The 21,371-nt window shown below is 35.6% G+C and overlaps 2 protein-coding genes across 2 annotated transcripts; one reads left to right on the top strand and one right to left on the bottom strand.

Annotated features, from left to right (window-relative positions):
* The first annotated feature begins 1,422 nt into the window (after positions 1-1,422).
* Positions 1,423-13,834, top strand: LOC110738608 (SWI/SNF-related matrix-associated actin-dependent regulator of chromatin subfamily A-like protein 1). The gene is made up of 24 exons (XM_021919001.1): positions 1,423-1,846; positions 3,932-3,989; positions 4,368-4,456; positions 4,532-4,587; positions 4,671-4,746; positions 5,003-5,069; positions 6,230-6,296; positions 6,524-6,590; positions 7,613-7,696; positions 8,063-8,104; positions 9,050-9,202; positions 10,197-10,274; positions 10,382-10,450; positions 10,576-10,641; positions 10,732-10,860; positions 11,163-11,219; positions 11,567-11,656; positions 11,771-11,836; positions 12,181-12,249; positions 12,464-12,568; positions 12,644-12,769; positions 12,950-13,008; positions 13,125-13,161; positions 13,268-13,834. The coding sequence occupies exons 1-24, from the start codon at positions 1,598-1,600 to the stop codon at positions 13,508-13,510; spliced, it is 2,202 nt and encodes a 733-aa protein (XP_021774693.1). The 5' UTR covers positions 1,423-1,597; the 3' UTR covers positions 13,511-13,834.
* A 5,519-nt stretch (positions 13,835-19,353) lies between these two features.
* LOC110738607 (diacylglycerol O-acyltransferase 3, cytosolic-like) lies at positions 19,354-21,351 on the bottom strand. Its single transcript, XM_021919000.1, has 2 exons — positions 20,839-21,351; positions 19,354-20,307 (listed from the first exon to the last, which is right to left on the bottom strand). The coding sequence occupies exons 1-2, from the start codon at positions 21,268-21,270 to the stop codon at positions 19,627-19,629; spliced, it is 1,113 nt and encodes a 370-aa protein (XP_021774692.1). The 5' UTR covers positions 21,271-21,351; the 3' UTR covers positions 19,354-19,626.
* Positions 21,352-21,371: the final 20 nt, after the last annotated feature.

Raw genomic sequence — 21,371 nt, 5'->3', positions numbered from 1 at the left:
CTGTCAATGAGGAAATAGAGCATGTTCACTCATCGCATGAAATTCTTACAACAAGAGTGAGTATCAAGTTCATAGTCATGAAGTGAAAGATAATAGTTTACTAGCTCCAAGGGGAAAGCATCAGTCATCCTTCATCATTCAAGAGCAAATTGAGGAGGAAAAGCTTCTTCAAAGCCATGACCAACACTCTCAATCATCAAAATAGGAGAGTTTGCTAGCTTCTCTGAATCCATAACCAACACTTTCAAGCTTGAGTTTGCAACCTAATTATGCCTATACTATCATTAAATCTAGTTTTCATACAGGTATGAAGAGGAAAGGTGGTACGTTCGGAAATCTCTTCGATCATCCAAGGAAGAGGCTTAACAATAGTTTATGTGTTTTTATTTCTAATAATAAATATTTTTGCGGTAGTTGTATCTCATGTAAGACTACATAAAATCTAGCAAGTATGACTAGAGATAAGTAGTAGTCTTGTGTTTTTTTTTGTGCTTCCTCTGTTGTAAAAAAAAAATAAAAAAAAATGCTAACATAGAATAGAGGATGCCCCGGTTACTCAAAATGATAAACTTTTTTTGTTAATAAAATGGCAAAGAAGTAAGTAAGTTGCCTCGTTTTCCGTAAATTGTATTTTTATAATATATTTTCTCTGACTTGCTAGCTGACATTTATAAATCTTAGTAACAGCAAAGTTAACGTGACAGTAACTTCTAAAGCAACATCTCTTCTTCATCCTTCACCTACTTACTGCTCCTCCATTTACTTTCACCATTCATAGCTAGTGAACACCATACCACTTTCACCACTACATTATCGACAGTTTTGATCTAAACAAAAACCCTAATTGAAAAGGGTGAAAAGAATGGTATGGTTAACCATTAGTGGAAAGGTTCGAATTTTTTAGAAATTGTACAACTCCAATGATTTGAGTTCTCAAGTAGTTGTGGGCTTTGTGGCCCACCTCCAATTGTCTTTAAAGATGGATGGTAGCTCAACTCGTATGAAGTAAAGAAGAGAGAAAAATTAGAGGAGAGAGGAGAGAGAAATTAAAAGGAAGAGAGAGAAATATTATGACAAATTTTACCTAACGTCGTCACCTAACAACGTTTATCTTTGATGACACTATTGCCCCTACTTTATCAGATGAAAGTACTACTTTGTCCATTAATAAACAACTCACGTTTCTCATTTTGATAAACTTGAATTTGCTCTACAGAATACTCCTTTTAAAAGTAAACTTGTTTAAACAAGTTGAGTGCGTCATACATACTAATGCTTTTGAGGTCATTTTTATTACTAGGGCGTGCCACGAGCCATCTAAGTACTACCTCCGTTACAGGTTATGTGTAACGATTAGACATAAAGCAGAGAAGAAAAATGTCTAATCGTTGCACATAACCTGTAACGGAGGTAGTATTTTACTATTTGGGATAGCAAAGCATTTAACGGGGGTTACACTTTTGAAATGACAAAAGAAGAAAAAGACGTCGCAGTTTAAAGCGTCTACTACTTTAAAACACTCTTAATTTGAATAAATGAACTTTGCATAAACACTGAATAACAGCAGAAGCAGAAGATAGTGAGAGAAAGTGTAAAAATGGAGTTAGATGAATGGGATTTGAGTGCTGAACAACTCGAATCCCTCGAAAAAGACGCTCTTCGTCAAATTGCTCTTCGCAAAAACTCCAATTCCAATTCCAATTCTACTACTAATTTTGCATCAACGACTACAACAACGACAACTCCTACCGTTTCCGGCGCCAATTCGCAGCTTCCGCCATTACCAAATTCTCTCCCCTCTTCTTCTACTCAGTCATTCAAGGATTCTTCGAGGGTTCAAACTCAGGTAATTAGTTTTATCCTCAATTTCTTGTAATTTTTTGGAGTAGTGGGTGTTTCAGGGTTTAATTGTACTGAATTTCGTTAATAAATTTAATGTTGCTAGCATGAAAAAATTTAGTTTAAATTTGCTGAATTTCCTTGATTTTTTTTTAATTTTTTTTAATTTTTTTTTTTTTTTGGAGTAAGGGGTGTTTAAGGGTTTAACTGTGCTGAATTTTGTTGAATTTTTGAATTTTGGTAGCATGAAAAAAAATAAGTTAATTTGTTGAATTCCCTTTAATTTGTATTTTTCTGTGAAATTTTGGGTTTGTAATTGAATTTTCTGCTTTTTGGGAGAGGTGGGTATGAGTGAAGTCAAGATATTAGTGAGATGATCGCCCTTTAGCTCATAAGAGTTATGTTACTTATTGTATATATTTTGTTGCAATTACTCTTAATGAGTGTTATGTAATGTTTAAATTTTGTAGCAATCACTCCTTCTGTTGCTTTTTGTTTGTCCCATTTGATAGTACTTATTGATTAAACGAGGAGATTCATAACAATACTATTTGAATAAGGGTTGTTTTGGGTTGTCGAAATTTTAGTAGTATATTTGTTATTTGAAAGGGTTATATAGATGATCATGCATGTAATTGTGAAAGAGAATACACTGGTTTGTTAATTATATACGAAGTACGAGTAATTGATTTTTGTGAATAGTTGGAATGGAGCGAAGCCTAGCAAGTAAAACTTTGAATAGCTTCATAACAATAGTGCTAGTAGAAATAGATATTTTTGTCATATCACCAGGTGCATCATACTTATAGGAACTTCTATACTAATGAACTTTCTTGTAAAGCTTCCTAATTTTGGTGGAATATCATGATGAGTTATCTCTTGAAATTTTTCTGGAAGAAGCAAAAATGTAGCACATAGTGAAAAAAGATGTTTGGATCCCTCAATGACATCAATGAAATTCTTGTAGTGATCGAGGTTCTTTGACCTTTTTTTTTTTAAAAAAAATTTCAGTAAAATAAAATTTCAATGTATTTGTTGAAAGAGTATATACTCCCTCCGTCCCATAATATAGTTCTTGTTTGTATTTTTTCACGGTATTTAAGAAATAGGAGGAGAAAGTGATAAAGTACATTTAATAAAAATGAAAAGTACAATCATAAACAAAAATTAGAGAGAAAAAGTGGAAAAAAGTACAAAGCATGTGCAAAATTCAAGGGTAGTTTAGGAAATACAATGAATAAAGTTAAAAAAGTAAGGGTATAGTAGACTTTACATACTATTCAAAAATAGAAACAGGAACAACATTTTGGTTCTCCAAAAATAAGAAAACAGGAACTATATTATGGGACGGAGGGAGTACATGATTAGATGGATGCTTCATAGAACAGAAAATTGGATCTGGTAGAGATGTCATAAGTCATCTTTGACGGGGCTTTTTCATCAATATTAGACTCTAGGAGAGGGGAAGGTGTGAATTGTGTGCTAGCATATGTTAGTCTCTATCCATTTGTGCTCATGACAGACTGAATTGTAATACAGATTTTGGTTGTCAAATATGTAATTATGTATTTTACAAATGTAGAATGTTCGCATTAAGCTAAACTAGAATTAGTACTGTGCACAAGTAGAGAGAATAATGAAATGAGAAAACTTGAGTTGAGTACCAGAATAGAACATTGGGAAAGGGAAAGGAAAACATTGTAATCTAGAATGACTTGAGGAAATGTTGTAGATTATTCTATAGGCCTGACACTTGAGTTTGAATCATATGAAAAAGGGAATGGTGGTGATGCATGTCTAATAGAATAGTAGTGATGGTAAAAAGCTGAGGATGGTTTATAGCTAAGTTTGGTGCTACTAGGTGATGATTCCACTTTTCATTTTTCTTACAATGTGCGGTGGAAATAAAAGAAAACGTCTATGCTACCGGATGATAATTCCTCTTTATTCATATAACTATAAGGTGGAGAAGAAGAATGAAAAAGGGTAGGATAATTAGTATTTAAAATACTACTATTGTGCTTTATTACTGCTAGTTTCACCCTATCTGTTGCATAAGATAATGCACTTGTGTCAATCTTCTGATATCCAGGCGGATGGTCCTTCAGGGTCCAGAGTCTTGCCATCGTCCGTTGCACCAAAAACAGCTGGTGAGTTGCTATAAAAAATTCGTCCATGCTAATTCAATTTTGTTTCTCAAGCACATTTTCCACTTGTGATGATTTGCATGGGCTGAAACCTGAAAAAAACAATAGCTATGCTTAAGGTTCAGAGTTAAAGTTCTATGGTTACTACAAGGTGAATAATAGCTCAGTGCAGCAGAATTGTGCAAATCAATAAAGTACAAAGAGTATATACTGCCTAAATTACACTCATAATATGGCTGTGGCTTGCTGGAAGTGGAGTTCCACAGAAAATTATGGCTGTTTTATGTCACAACACGAGCTTTTTAATCTACAGTATATATGAGCATTTTACAGGCTTAAGAACATACTTCGATGTTGCTTTAATTCTTGATGTCTGATTAGATGACTCTTCAAAGGAGGAACCAAAGCATTCTGTCAAGTTCTTTCTTCATGCTAGTGGAAATATAGCTATCAGGTTTCCGTATAACCAGGTATGCTGGCCATTATTCGTCCCAGTTATTTGCTTCATTCTCAAGGTTGTATCTGACACTGCTATTGCTCACAAGGTTCTTATAAATGCTGTCAAGAAGATTCCTAAAGCTACCTGGAATGCAAAAGAGAGGTTTTCTCTTCTTCTTTATGTGTTTCACTCTTTTTTAAGGACCTGGTGCTTACTTGCTCTATGATATGGTGCTGAAATGGCAGGCTATGGATAATTCCACTGTCTTCTTTGTCAACTGCTGAAGACATTCTCAGGGAAACTCCAGGGTTGAAAATTGAGGTGAAGTATTTCCTCTATGTCTGATGTATTTAGTGGCTGTTACAAAGTTCAAACTGTAAAGGAATATTGGTCTCATGGTTCTTTTTGTTTCTGGCTTATATAAGTCATTAGTTTTTTATTGTTGTTCCCTTAGGTTAAAGGTGTCCATTAATAAAGTACGAAGTATATTTCTTTCACAATGGATATCTATTTAGAAATGCTATAAATAGGCGAGAATCAGCTAATTTTTTATGCACTTTCGTGTTGTGACTTCTAGGTGGAAAATCTGGACCCCTTAGTTCGGAGAGCTATAACTGCTGCAACAGCTGCTCCGGATCTTCAAGGTGAATCTTGATTGGCATTGTGCTGTGAAATGCTGTACTCTTTTTGCTCTCTCTCTCTCTCTCTCTGGTGAGAAGCATACTTAGTGGAGAGATGAGAGAAGCGTAATTAATGTGAGAAGCATCAGAAGTCCAGATACATTAAAAATATGTTACAGATATTAGCGAAACCACATTCTAGATGCATAACAGTACAATGCAGATGCATTAAAATTCTAGTTTAGCTACATCAACTAATCACCATAGGAGAACTGTCAGGATTCTTATTGCAAGGGTACAGCTAAATAAAAAATATAAAAATAATAGTGAGCCCTGCATGAAGCTTTTGAACCAAGATAATCTCTCATTGAAGGAGGGTTCATGTGTCTTTCATGATGCCGTACTTTCCCAAATATTTAGCACAATTACAAACAAAATTGAGATTTAAAACCAATGTTCACCGGTTTCTGGTTGATATGGCCAGCAATGATTAACTTTGTTGACAATTTGACATCACATCATAGCCTATAAAATATATTTGTCCTCTTGGTTGAAAGAAAATAACTTACAGTATATAGGGAGAAAAGCCATTGCATGGTTTGGTGCCGAGTGAGTTTTAAAATTTAGATAATCTTTCATTGAAGGAGGGTCCATGTGTCTTTTCCTAGAAATATGGATGGGTTTAATCTTTTCAAATATATTATAGCCAACCATTTTAAAAGGTTTCTTGGTGACTTCAGGTCTTCAGCCCAATGGTACAAGATTACTTGCTGCATTAATATAACGATCATTGGCTCATGTAATTAACATATTTCAACATATTTGTGTGAGTGTCATTGTAGCCTCTTTGTAGAATGTTTGTGATTGTGTTTGTCTACCGTCTTCTCATTTAGTAGGGAGGACAAAGGGTGCCGGTCTTGCCCCTGTTTTGAAGAAAATTAATGATTTTATCTCTGGTTAGTTTCCCCCTCTTGTTCTAGGAACTGGTTAATTGTGCATAAGATGATGACTCAAGGTATATTACTGCTTTGCTGATTTCAAGAGTAGAGAATGAGAAAATCTCTGTGGATTGGTTGTCTTTTATCTGTCTATGCACTGGAAAGACATTCTTTATCTTTTAGCTCATGTTTCGGGTGTTATTTAGTGCGCATTATAATAATATACTTAATCTTTTACTTTGCAAGATCGATATGACAATATTCCAAGCTATATAGAAACGAAGCTTCTACCATTTCAGCGGGAGGGCGTCAGGTACTTGCAGACTGTAGATGACTCTGATAATGCTCTGTGTAAACCTATATGAAGATATTATGTCCATGTAGTACTGCTTAAAGAAGGACCTTTTTCTAATTACAATTTTACAACAGCTTTGCCGTTTGTCTTTTTTCAATCAAGTTTCTTGCTCTTAGACCTGCTAAAGACCCTGTACTACTGTAGTAAGGAGCTGATTTCTGATTCATAATGCTGTTATTTATCAGGTTTGTGTTGCAGAGGGGAGGTCGGGCTCTTATAGCAGATGAAATGGGTCTGGGTAAGACTTTACAGGTAATTGGAGGTTTCATGTAATTTGTGTGTGAACTCTGAAGGCTTGTAATTTGTATACAAATTGTTTTTATATGCTACTCTGAAAATGGATGAAGGCATGACTTGTAGTAATTCCATCAATGGGCTTTATATTTCTCAATATGCTGATCGCCTTAGTATAGCTCCCACTTTGACAAGATAATTAGAAGCAGCATTTGTTTTCAAGATTTGATGCCGATTATCACTTTTATGTGATGGGAACAATATTGTTGGTCATCGTGATAATTGCCTGATTGGTGTATTGATTTCACTGATTGCTGTTTTCCTTTCTCATTTCGACCTAAATGTGCAATGTCCACAGGACTCTTAAGTTGTAGTATGCTAATACTAAAGCTGCCTGCCTTATTCACTAGATTGTTTTGACTTTTGAATGATGGTCCTTGGCGATATGCATCCGTTCTATTGGACAAAAAGATTATAATATGGTTTAATTCGTAAAATTAATCATTCTCTCAAGTTAAATTGCTAAAGCATTTTCATTGCTTTTATTTCCTTCACAATTTTAAAAAACTGGGTTATAAACTTCAGGGGGAGGGTAAACCAACATTCCCTGCAAGGACAAAGCATATCACATACCGTTACACTTTCCGAATACTAATCAAAACTTTGTTGTTTTAAGCTGCTGAGACAATGATGTCATGATGATACCTTTAATAAATGAATCCTTTATGTTGTCTGAAAGTCATTTTGAGGGTAAATTGTTATGCGCACATATTTGATATGGCCGGAGTCTGTTTAACAAAGGTTGAGCATGGATTTGTAATTTACATGAACATCAAGGTGCGCAAATGTTAGTGCATAGTTCAGTTATACATGTTTCATGTTTGTTATGGGTGGGAACTCTACTTTGATTACCGCATGGTATTGTTTTACCTTTTATTGTTTGAAAGTGAGCTTCCAAGCTGTGTTAACGTTGCAAAAATATAGAGTTAAGTGGTTGCTAATTATTCAAAATATTAATGTTTGGATGCCATTTTCTGCAGGCAATTGCTGTAGCCTTATGTGTCCGTGAAGCGTGGCCTGTTTTGGTGCTTACACCTTCTTCTTTGCGTTTGCATTGGGCTTCTGTGAGTACTATCATTGGTGTTTTAGTATAAACTGAAAACTGTATTGCACTGCAGATACATTCGTGTCTTCATCAAACTATAATAGCATATTATAACATACATAGAGCTTAACTACAACTACTGTAGCTACTGTATGTATGAATGTATAAATCCATATTATAACAACTGGATCTCTGTTTAAAAGCAATAACTATTCTCTGTGGCAGCTATAACATATTCACAAAATTTTCATGTGTATGGTAGTCTTACTGCAATGGCCTGTTCTCACTTTGCAGTATATCCAACTATAATGTAGCTGCACTAGCCTAATGTAGGCGAACTCAGAACTGAGATCCTTTTTTCTATTGTGGTTCTTCTTATTGACAGATGATACATGAATGGCTGAAGATTCCTCCGTCAGATATTGTTGTATGTATACTTCTTATATACTTCTCTGAATTTTCTTGTTTGAATCTCCTACTTTTTGTTGGTGAGGGAGGTAGAGTATCCTGCAGCTGGTTTCTTGATAATTCTATGCGTTGGATGTTTGGGTCGTTTGCGCTTTTCTTTTACATTGAATAATCACATTTCAAGCTCTCAAAAGAGGCATTTGTGAATAATAACATCTCAAAAGTTATGCAGTGTTGGCCTGTAATATCAGGAGAGCTAAAGTGTGGAATAAGCACCAGGTCTCAAACTCAAATGTTATTTAGGCTTCACTTGTTTTGGACATCATTTTGCCCTTGCAGTTTGAAACAATGTATTGGCTTACCAATTTTTGTAGATTTTGGGGGGAGGTATTTTACATAAGTTTCAATTGGGGACATGTTGACTCTATTTCTTACAAAAACCAGTCCTACACTCTCTTCCTCAGAGGCTCAGAACTCAGAAGACAATTTTTCAAAAAAGGGACAATACCTGCTATCTACATAGATGTTATCCCACCCCTCCAACCTCTCCGTGAACGAGAGTGAGAGGAAGAGGCTTCCCTATAGGAATAGAAGGCATCAATGATACCTAAACTTGCATACTCTAATTTATGTTTTGGTGAAGATAAAATGAATTTCTTTTGTTTGATTGAAGATTCTTGTTCTCCATATCTGTATGGACGTATATGTGTGTATTGCTTTCTAAATTTGCTTACTTGTTTCTGATTTGGTTGAGAAGGTGAATTTTTCTTGTTTATTTATGTATAACTATATCATCCTATTGTTTCATCATTTTCATGTTATATTATGTTTTCTCAATAAGCTTGCATTTTTTCATCAGATTTTGACTGCTCTTTGGTTGCCTGTTATTGTTTGTGATTATCCTTGTTGGGGATGGGAAAATGTGTGCCTCTTTGTTTTGGGATCTGACTTGAATAATATGCAGGTGTTATTATCTCAATGTTCGGGATCAAATAGAGGGGGTTTTTCAGTGGTGTCCACAGCCAAGGGGACTGCTCGTCTTGATGGTTTGTTCAATATTGTTTCCTACGACTCTGTTCCCAAGCTACAGGGGACTCTTATGGCATCAGAGTTTAAGGTGAATATATCTGTTTTTTTTTTGCGTATGTTGAAATATGATATATGGTGCCTTAATTTCATAGTATTCCCCTATCCTCCCCACTCACGCCTTCTTAAAAAAAAGCTTGCATGTGGTGACTATATTTTTATTTTTAGTTACTACGTATAAACTGTTACTCTTTGATGCACATGTGTACAAATTTTGTTAAAGGCGGTGGTTTTTACAGTAGTTTTTAATATGTGTTGGCAGTGTTGGTTTATTTTGCATCTTCTTCTTCTGTTTTTTTTTCAATCAATGAGCATGGTGTTGCTGGAGCATGGGCATAGTAAAGCCATGAACTAAGAGAGCAGGCATGAAAAACCAGTGTTATTTTTTACAGCGCAAATGAGCCTACAAACCTATTTAATCAACACAACAGGGTATTGCTTGATATTTCTTGGTGCCTAGGGAATGTGTTTCAGGAAAACCTATTTTAGAAGCTTGGGAAAGTTTTGGCAGATAAAAATCTAGTTTTCTGGAGTTGACTGATTAGGGTTTCATAAAGAAGTTTCTTGGAGATCAAAATCCTTCCTAAGCTTATTTTTGGCATGCGCAGACCTCTTAATTTACTTTTTGAGGAATGAATTGTAGTTTAGGGGAATATTTGCTTGTGACATTGTTTAGGAAAAGCTAGTTACTGTACATATTTAAGTAGTTTTTGTAAAGGGTTTTAGCACTATAGATACAAAGACTATGTATTGCACAATTCATTTGAGTGTACTAGTGATTGTGAGTCTCACTTTGCTCATTATATCTGGTATTGGTTTCTTAGCTCCCTCTCTTCCCTCAGCCTGAAAGAATAAAATCATTGATGTGGAATTGGGAACATGTAAAGCTTTCTGCTACCCTTGCCTTTGATGAAATTTGTATTTTCTATTCTTTCATTATTTGTGGTTAATGAATTTACCTTATTATAAAAGTTCAATAAATAAATAATAAAGAAAGCACCTCTGGAATTTATGTATTTATGCAGGTTGTTATTGCAGACGAGTCGCATTATTTGAAAAATGCTCAAGCAAAGAGGACAGCTGCCTCTCTCCCAGTTATAGGGGTCTATTTCTTCCCTTTAGATCAATTTTATAGGAAGAGCTGCATTATACTCCCTGCCCGTGTTTTCTTTCTGTTTTTGACCTGTGAAACTTCTATGATCAATTTCAGAAAGCACAGTATGCAATTTTGCTTAGTGGAACTCCTGCTCTGTCAAGGCCAATCGAGCTATTCAAGCAGGTGATTCTCTATCTACCCATGCTTGATACTTTATCTTAATTTGGCTCTTTTCTTGTTCTATAGAGTTTTTTTTAGTTATTTTATTATCTTAGTTTTATAATTTATTTATTTTTATTTGGATACAGCTAGAATCCCTCTATCCTAGTGTTTACAAGAATGTCCATGATTATGGAAACCGATATTGCAGGGGTGTAAGTGATTCACTTGTTTGCTTAACACATGCCTCAGCATCCGAATTTGTTTACTTTGATGAGCCATGTAAATTTCTCCTTAATTTTCAGGGAGTATTTGGATTATACCAAGGTTCAAGTAACCATGAAGAATTGCACAATTTAATGAAAGCAACACTCATGATACGCAGACTGAAGAAGGATGTTCTTTATGAGCTTCCTGTAAAACGTAGGCAGCAGGTAATGCTGCTGTCTAGCCTGCACCACACTGCTGCAGTGCTGCCAATGCCTTTTGGTTTCTGATGTTTTTTGCCCATTTAATTAATTATGTGTTCAAAAAATCCTTTTGATGGATTGCTCATGAAGACTTCTTTTGGCTTTTCTATAGAAAAGGGGTTAAATTTGGTACTGGTGAATGAATTTTACATGTTAAGCTATATAATTCAGCTATATCTTGTTTATCCTTTTATTGGACTCTGATACAATAAATGATCTTCAATTTACTTGTAAATGACTGAAGGACCTTGCATGGTGATTATTAGGTCTTTCTGGATCTGGCTGAAAAAGACTTGAGACAAATTAAAGCATTGTTTCTTGAGGTAATGCATCATTTCATGGTGTGAATTAGCTTTCAAGCTTAAATGCACAGTGATTATTTATTGTTGATTTAGATACTTGTCGCAAATGAATTTTGAAATTTTTGTAGTGTTGTATGTTACATTAGATGCACAAGGACTCCTCTAGAGCCTTGTGCCATCCTCCCCTCCCCCCACACCACCCCCCCCCCCAAAAAAAAAAAAAAAAAAAAAAAAAGTACCCTTCCCAAGGACCCTAATAAGTAGTGAAGTACATTGTTCTTACCACTTCCTCTGTTTAATGCTTTAGCAATCAAGTGAGAAATTCCAATATTCTGAACACTGCAAAACTTTCATGTCTTTTCTTATAGCTGGGGGTGGTGAAAGACAGGATTAAAGCTAGCAGTTCCAAGGATGAACAAGAGTCTCTCAAATTTACTCAAAAGGGTTTGATTAATAAGGTACATTTTTTGCTTTATTCCTACTAGGATTCATGAACACAGTCACATTTAGCTGCATCTTTTAGCTATGTAAAGTAACTCTATGTTTTTCGATCTAACCTTGCTATTCTACAGATATATACTGATTCTGCAGAAGCAAAGATTCCAGCAGTTAAGGAATACCTGGGAACAGTCATTGAGGTGAGTTTATTATTGAAATAAGAATAAATTAAAGGAGGGAAACAAGGATCAGGAATTTACAGGATTACTCTAAATTTATTTATTTTGCCAATCTGTGTGATTTTACTTCTATTTACACAATAAATAAAAAGATGCGTTATTCTTCAGTTTGTTTTGGCTTCTCTTCCATGAAGCTATCACCTTGTGGGTATTTATTCCCTTTGGCCATTTTCAAGTGTTTCGTTGTAGTCCTTTTCTTTTAATTTTCTCGATCTCTTATTCTTTATCATATATTGGGTATGTTAGCTTTTGTGATGATTCTTTCATATTGCTTACATATTTTCCTTTTGGATTAATTGAACCAGGCTGGATGTAAATTTCTAATATTTGCGCACCATCAACCTATGATTGAAGCAATACACCAGTTTTTACAGGTAAATCTTGACTCCTGTTTTCCGTAATTTATCAAATTCATAGGCCTATATTCCCCATTCCTTGGAGCCAGGAGGATTTCTAATAGAAATAAAACCACAAGACCTCATTCTGAGGGGGGGGGGGGGGGGGAAGGCTCTTATTATGTACTTTGTATGTGCTATATAATTATATTTTGTAAGTTGACATGTTCTTGATTCCTGGTTGAACTTCCAGAAGAAAAAGGTTGGCTGCATTCGCATCGATGGTGGTACACCTGCAGCATCAAGACAATCTTTGGTTACAGAATTTCAGGAAAATGAAGCAATCAAGGCTGCAGTTGTATGACAACTCTTACCTTTTTTTTTTTTTAAAAGGCTAACTTGTAAGATTTATTTTCTTGTTTTTCTCTTTCAGCTGTCAATTAAAGCTGGAGGTGTTGGTTTAACTCTAACAGCAGCTAGCACAGTTATCTTTGCTGAGTTATCTTGGACCCCTGGTGACTTGATACAAGCCGAAGATCGTGCTCATAGAATCGGCCAGGTAACTAATTCAGCAAAGTAGAAGAGTTTTTTTTTTTTTTTTTTTATAAATTCTCTGTATTCAACCAGTCTCACATTTCCTATAATAGTCAATATTCAGTTATTATTGCCTTATATCATTAATGTACTTTTAGAGCTAGCCAAAACTTCCTAATCATGGCCTTTTCTCCCATTCTGCTAGGTCTCTTCGGTCAACGTATATTACCTTCTAGCAAATGATACTGTTGATGATATTATCTGGTATGATGTGACTTGCATTATAATATGAATCTTGAATTTAGTAGAGTTATTAAATGATCAAATGACGATGATGCTAACTAATGTAGTACTTTTTTTTGTTTGTCTTTATATTGAAGGGACGTTGTTCAGAGCAAACTAGAAAATCTTGGACAGGTTTTGTTTTTCTGCCAATTGCATGTCTATTTGTATCTCCTTCGCACTTTTTGCTTCTTGTTGCTAAAATGAAATCTGGATTTGTAATTTTTCATGGACATATTAGGTTCTTGACGGACAAGAGAATACCATGGAAGTTTCAAGCAACCTACCAAGATCTAGCCCTGCAAAGCAGAAAATACTTAGCTCACACAGATCACCTTCTTCTAGCCCTCAGAAGCAGAAAACACTACACAGCTCGCCTACTTGTAGCCCTATGAAGCAGAAAACACTTGATGGTTATCTAAAACGATGCGGTACCCCAGATACAACTGATGCTGAGCCTAGTTTGAAACATCCGAGAAACTAATTTTTTTTTTTTACTAACAAGGTTATGTACTATATATCTGTATAATTAGTCCTTTTGTAAATGTACATAATTCATGTCGACTTTGTAAATTGGAGAAGCCATCTGTTGATATATCTGTATCCGAGAACAAGCTTGTGCATCTCAGAACTGTACTTCCCTTCTTCCCCTGCTACTTGTCTAGTTTGGGAATTGGGATTGTTGAAGGAATGAGTTCCTTTTGAATTTTGATAACTAATCACACTAATTGAAGTTCCCATGTAATCACCTATTGAAAATTCATTTCTAACCACTCATTGTAATTTGAATTTGTCTTTTATCTCAAAACATCTCCATTAAATATTTTTTTTTTCTCCTATGTACTGATGATTCACATAGAATAACAATTTCTTTTTAATGTGTACAACGAGGGAGGGAATGGGGGATGTGTATATACTGGGTTTTGTGGGTAATGAACTCAAACTGAGATAGAGAACCCAAGCTAGATTTTGATTCAAACGGAGCAATAGATTTTGATTCAAACGGATCAAAACCAAGTGTGCTCAATTAAATGGATCAAACAAACAAACTTAGTTCATGTTTGCTGCAAAGGAAACCCAAGAGCTTTTTTTTTCAAAAAAAAAGATGCCTGTTTTTTACAGGACAGGGTTGCATTTGCCCCAAGGCCGCAAAAACTTCCTCCAAATAATGCAATTGCAGCAAGGCATTGTCTTCCGGTGAGATGATCGAATCCACTATGTCAAGAACATCCGAACAAGCATCAAAAGTGGACTTAAGCAAACCAGTATCTGTATGTGCAACTGTGCACAGGCCACAGGTGCATATATTAGCTATATTTAAAAACAAAATTAAATAAAGGATTTTTTTGTAAATAACCGCCCCTAATTGTACCCTATGTTGATTTAACCACCCATTTTTTTTTAAATTAAAAAATACCACCCCTAATTTACAAAACCAGTAGGTTTTACCACCCCTACCACTATTCCGACCAGTTTTCCGGCCAATTTTTGAGTTAGTATTTTATAATAAAAAAATAAACTACAAAAAAAAAAAATTGAAACTCATCCATGCCACCTCCGGTGGCGCAGCAGCCCTGCCATCTCCGGCACCTCTCTTCCCTTTCCCGTCTCTAGCACTCCCTTCTTTTCCCGTCTCTAGCACTCCTTTCTGTTTCCGGCCTTATTTTCGGCCCCCTTCCTTTCCCCCTCAACAATTTCAACCCCCCTCCTTGTTTTAGGATAGTTTCGGAGTTAGGGTTTCAGGTGAGGAGTTTCAGGCTATTAGGGGATTACAGGGTTGTGGAGGGTGGCTTAGGGTTTCGATTTCAGGCGAAGGGTGGGGATACGAGTTTTAGGAGAGGGATTAGGGATATGTTACGGTTTTCAGGCGAGTGAATGGGGAGCGATTGGTGCTTCTCCGGGGGTTGTTCAACAAGATGTGATTTTCAGGGTGGAGGAGGGCCCGAGGCTGGGGTTTTTAGGCGATTTAGTTTGCCAACAGTTGGGGGAAGATTGGTTGCCGACAAGGAGGTTGTGTTGGACTGTTGTAGTGAAGGCCCATGAACCCTCAATCAGAAAACTGGCCGGAATATAAGAGGGGTGGTAAATTAGGGGTGGTATTTTTTAATTTTTTAAAAAATGGGTGGTTAATTCAACATAGGGTACATTTAAGAGCACTCTCACCAATGGGGAGAAAAATGTCCATGAGGAGTTTTTGGGTTTTAATCCAAAAATAAAAGTCCCCATCAATGGGCTAAATAAAAAATGCCCATGGGCAAAACATTTTTTGATCAAAGTTTGGGCAAAATTAAAATCAAACCAAGAATGAATGGGCCCCACGTGCGACGCTGGCAATAGCGTTTTTTTTGCTCACCACGCCTCAAAACGCAGCGTTTTGAGTAGGGCTGGCAAGCAGGTCGGGTCGGGTTGGGTTCAGGTCAACCTGTTTACATAAACGGGTCAGGACCCCCCAACCTGAACCCGACCTGTTTACTTAAACAGGTCAAAAAAACCAACCTGAACCCGACCTGATTATAAACGGGTCGACCTGAACCCGACCCGCCTAAACCTGATTTTTTTTAATTAAAAAAAAATAAAATAAAAACCTGTAATTTACTAATTTCTTTATACTGTAATTTTTTTTAACCTGTAATTTGACTAATTTCTTTAACCTGTAAGATTCAAGTATTCAAGACTTCAAATTCAACACATAATTCAAGCAAACATAACTTAACAACATAATTCAAGAAAATCCTGCTGCATTAGTGCATTGTCCATACTTCATAGTTTCATACACTCACAACAACAACTAAAACTTGAAAAGTAGCTAGCCAACAAGTCCAAAATATTTCCAAGAGTTACATGTCCAAAATACCTCACAACATTTGTTTTCCAATGATATAGAATATTAATGTTGGTTGCACGAGGAATCAATGGCTCTTCCAAGTAGATTTGCAAGTCAGATTTAGCAGCAACATATGATTTGCTAGAAGAGAAGTTATCAAAGTCCTAAAAGATGTTTAAACAAAAATTACAATAAAGCATACAAAAAACAGAATTTAAAGCTGATTATCAAACAAAAAGCAAGTGTTCACAGTTACCATCATAAAAGAATCAGAAGCAACATCAACTTGCTCTTCATTAGGCTGTCTAGAAGAACGGCGCCTTGTTCGTGGTGTTGTTGTGGAAGCCTCAGTCACATAAGCACCATATAAATAATCCAACCTTTCCTTAAACTTCACCAACTCATTAGTACCCTCTATTTCCCCATACACCTTCTTAAAAGCCCACTCCACAAACTCATACTTAAATCGAGGGTCTAAAACAACAACCACAGCCATGATTATGCTAAAGTTGGTCCAATATTTAGCAAATTTCTCATTCATTCTTGCTGCCATCTTATGCATGAAGTTATCAGAATTTTCAAGCTCCTCTTTCAAGAGTAAACGGATTTTCAACACATTTGGGAAGTATACATTAGCGGTAGGATAATTAGTACCCGAAAAAACATTTGTCACATCAAAAAAGACCTTCAAAAATCTGAATAACTTCTCTATTCTCCCCCACTCCTCATTTGTTGGACAATGAATGTAATTGGCATCAACCTTTTGAAAATGAAGAAAAGCTTTTTTGTAGTACAAAACATCCTCTAACATCAAATAAGTTGAATTCCATCTAGTAGGGACATCTTGTCTCAATCCTCTACTTGAGTCTAGTTCAACATGTGCCACACAAGTCAAAAAACGTTGCTTTCTAGCCTGAGACCCTTTACAATACTTCACAGTTTCTCTCACCTTAACAACAGCCTCATTAATTTCTTTTAACCCATCTTGCACAATTAAATTTAGGATATGTGCACAACACCTCACATGGAAATAATCCCCCCCCACATACCAAATCAAGTTCATTTTTAATTACATCAGCAAACACATCATTAGAGGAAGCATTATCAAGAGTAATACACATGATTTTCTTTTGGATACCCCACTCTTTAAGCAAATCATAGACATGGTCAGACATATGGACACCGGTGTGAGGTGGAGGCAAAAAACGAAAGTTCAGAATTTTTTTTTGCAAATTCCATTGATTATCAACAAAATGGGCAGTCAAAGACATATAACCATCAGTAGTAATTGAAGTCCAACAATCAGATGTAAGAGAAATCCTACCCTTAACTACACTCAACTCCTCCTTAAGTTTATCTTTTTCCCTCTTAAACATTTTCAGAACATCAGCCTTCAAAGTATTTCGAGACACAAGTTTAACATCAGGATTTATGTAATTAATCAACTTCCTAACAGCACTATATTCAGCAAACTGAAAAGGCAAATCATGTTTCACCACAGCAATAGACAACATCTCACGAACAATATCATAATCAATTGTAGAACCCTATTCATCATAGAACCAGAACTGCTTGAATCAATAATCATCTGACCCACATCTTTAAAGGTCCTTTTTTTACATTTCTTAATGTGGCGTTTTAAATTACCAGTTCCTTGCCTACTTTCAGCATTATATTTCTGCCCACATTTTTTACACTTGCAAATGATGTTACCTTGTTCGTCAGGTTTATCAAGGAATTCAAAATTTGCCCACACATCTGAAGTGAGCTTTCGTTGGCGCTTGAAATGAATTCCAGGCTTATTCAGCGAGGTGACATTAGAGGTTTTCTTCTTTGATTCCGTTTGATGAGAATCAGAAACTTCATCATCTGAATCAGAATCCGGAAGATCAATGGGTTCATCAGGATTAGGGCTATTAGCCATCTGTGAATAAATTAAAAAAAGAATTACACTCATGGCATAAAAGATAAAACATGAAAAACAGAAGTATAAACTCATGAGTCATGACATAAAGAATCAAACTCATGAAATTGCAGAGTAAGAAAATCAAATCAGGGCAAAAAATCGCATAAACAAATCGCAAATAATCGCAAAATAAGTAAATAACAAATCAAATGTTCGAAAGAAATTGCAGAGTAAGAAAATAACAAACGAACAACATTAAATCATTAAATCACATAAACAAAGCATACATAAACCATAATAGCAAAAAATCGCATTAAAAAATCAAAGAAATCTGAAAATTGCATAACCAAATCAGGAAATTGCATAAACAAATGACTCATGAGCAAACAAACTCATAAAAAATCGAATAATAGGATTATTACCCTTCAGAATGTTTGAGATGAAGCTTCAATCTTCAAGGTTCAAGCATTTTTATTTCAATCTTCAAGAGTTAGAGAGAGAAAAGAGAGGAGAGAAGAGAGAGAAACTGAGAAGAGAGAGAGTTTGAGTGAAAGAAAGCGGCGAGAGAAAGAGGGAATTAGGGTTAGATAATTTGGGCTTGGCCCATATTTTAAAATTAGGGTTTTAAGTTAAGCGGGTTGGGTTCGGGTTGACCCCACCTGAAACCGACCCAATTAAATAAACGGGTTTATGCGGGTTGGTTTCGGGTTGGGATTTTCAACCTGAACCCGACCCATTTAACTTCAAGTCGGGTTCGGGTTGACCCAATTATATAAACGGGTTGAAAATCTCTATCAAAACCCATTTATTTCGGGTTGGGTTCGGGTCAGGTTGTCGGGTCGGGTCAGCTTTTGCCAGCCCTAGTTTTGAGGAAGCGTGTGCTGCGCTTCAACTCAAAACGCAGCGTTTTGAGGAAAGGAAAAGCAAAAAAAATTACTAAATGCACCCCTTACAGGCGCGTCAGCACGCCCAATCAGGCGCCGACACGTGTCCTGTCAGGGAGCTTGGACCAATCAGGAAATTCCTGATTATTACAACGGTTATATTTTTGTAACCGTTATTTTGTTCTTTTAAAATTTAAAAAAAAAAAAAAAAATTACCAACGGCTAGAAAACAAAATTCCCTACAAATAGAGACCCATTTTTCCTATATTTTCATATTTCCAAAATTCACATAAATTTGTTGTATTTACATTTTCTCTCAATTTCTCCCTCATAATTAGTCATACTTTTAATATTATTATTATTATTATTATTATTATTATTATTATTATTATAATTAATATTGTACTCATAAATAATTTAATCAATACCAAATTTTGTTAATAATAAAATTAAGAAATACTAAATTACAAATTTAATGATGTGTAAGAGAGATAAATATTGGTGGGGATTATAATTTTTGACCATTGGTATAGAAAAAAAATGACCAAGAAAATGCCCATGGGGAGGAGGAGTGAGAAAGTGGTTAGAGAGAGATTGGGCAACCAAAAAAATGCTCATTAGTGGCAATGCTCTAAGGGTGGTTAATTACAAAAAATCCTTAAATAAATTAGAAATAATAAGTGAAAATTACTAGTGGTGAGTGAAATTTCTAGTTGAGTAAATAATCACTGTTCTATTCAATTTCTAGTTTTCTCGTTTCTAAAACACAATCAATACACATTACCAAGTAGTATATATTATACAATGAATTGGAGTTTTATGTACAATAGGTCAATAGGTTTACCAAAAAGAAGAAAACCTTAATAAGAAATCAGACTCTCCAAAGTAATAATTCTACATTTCCAGAAATATTACAGCTTCATCTCACTAGTCTCCTCTTTCAGTTCAGACACTGAAATAATACTTGTAATGGCAATAAAATTTCTTCAGGAAGAAACAGCAGCAACAGCAAAGCGCAATTGATCCTTAGCCTCTTCTTCAAAATAGTTTGCAACGATCAACTCTACGTCTTCTAAACCGACACCAATGTAGAGAGGGTTACTAGTTTTCACAGAATCAGCACCTACATTACCATTCTGAAGTCTGACATTAGGTGCACTTTTACACTTGCCCATGCACTTGCACCCTTCAACAACTCCCTCGCTGCCTACTGCTCTTTGAAACTCCTCCATCAATGCCGGGGCACCTAATTTCTTGCACTTCCCGCCCATACAAACCTCGATCTTCTTCCCTATACTTTCCACTCTTGGCTGATGCAGTTTCAGAGTTTCCGAGTCTAGAACTTCGATTCCTACATCCTTGTTTAAGGTCAAATCAAGGATCATATTGCTGCACTTCTGCTCTGAGTTTAGAGGAAGTTGCTCACTCATAGATTGAGCTAACAGTGTGGTTGGTGTAGTTGTTTGTGGTTCCTCAATAACTGAATGAATCTCCTTGGTTTCAATAGGTCGAACAACAGTCTTGTTTTTCATAGTTTTCATGTCAATCACTTCATCACATTCGCTGTCACTCGATTCCGAAGAGGAAGAGGAAGATTCACAATTCTTCATCTTTTCTTCTTCTGCTTTTAGAAGCTTCAATTGAGCTAACAGTGTCTCTGCTGCTTGCTGCAAATTTGTCCAAAAATTAAACCAATAAGTACAACAAATCAAAGAGAGTTTAATAATCAGGAATTTAATACAACGATCAATTGCTTGAGAAATTTAAAAAAAAAAAAAAGCTTCTAAAACCCTTAATAATTCATTAGAATAATTGATAAAGCTACTTTCTTTCACAACCTAGATGAATAAACCTGAAAGCAATTAAACCCCAATATACAATCTAATTGCATATTCCGATTTAACTGGAACATATAATCGCACGCAAAAGGTCTTGTATACAACGAGTGTATTTTACACGTAAACACTATCACCTCCAATCACACAAAAGTTTACCCTAAGCACTTCAGGACCGAATTAACATGTTGCATTCAATACACCCGTGGTGTACAAGTTTTAGCCAAAATAAAATTATGTTCTGGATTAACGTATACACTTATCAATCAAATTAACATACAAAAAACAAAATAAATTTAAGGCATGAACATAACATCAAATTAGCATAACAAAACAAATCAGAAAGAAAGAAAGTGAACTTACAGAAATAGTTCTGGATTTATCATCATCAACAGCAAAACCCAGATTATTATCAGAATCCAAATTCAACCCAAACCCTAACTCAGAAAAAGTCGACAAATCCTTAACCAAACCCTTCAACAATTTCATCCTCTTTTTCACCGGAATCCCATTCCACCCTTTTTTCCCCTTTCCCTTTTTCCCTCCACAAACAGGAGAAACCGAAACCCCAACTCCAACCCCAGAATTATAATAATCTAAGTGTCCTTCATCTTCAAACCCATGATTCCCAACTTTTAATTTCAATTCCCTCAAACTGGGTGTTCGATTCCCTCTTCTAAAACAAACTTCAGAATTCAAAAAACATGAATTTCTTGAATTCCCAGAAACTTTTCCAATCTGGGTAGTGTAACAGCAAGAAGAAGACTTGAAAACGACGCCGTTTAACACCGCCATTGATGATTGCTCAAGTTTTTAGGATTTTCTCTCTCCTGATTTTTCGAACTCTAGAAGGGAGAAGGTGAGGGTTGTGTGTATAAGGAGGATTTATGGGGTAC

The sequence above is a fragment of the Chenopodium quinoa genome, unplaced genomic scaffold, assembly GCF_001683475.1.
Source record: "Chenopodium quinoa cultivar QQ74 unplaced genomic scaffold, ASM168347v1, whole genome shotgun sequence".
In the NCBI taxonomy this organism is placed as follows: domain Eukaryota; kingdom Viridiplantae; phylum Streptophyta; class Magnoliopsida; order Caryophyllales; family Amaranthaceae; genus Chenopodium; species Chenopodium quinoa.
Note: the sequence above shows the minus strand (reverse complement) of the source record. Positions and strands in the feature narration are given on the sequence as shown.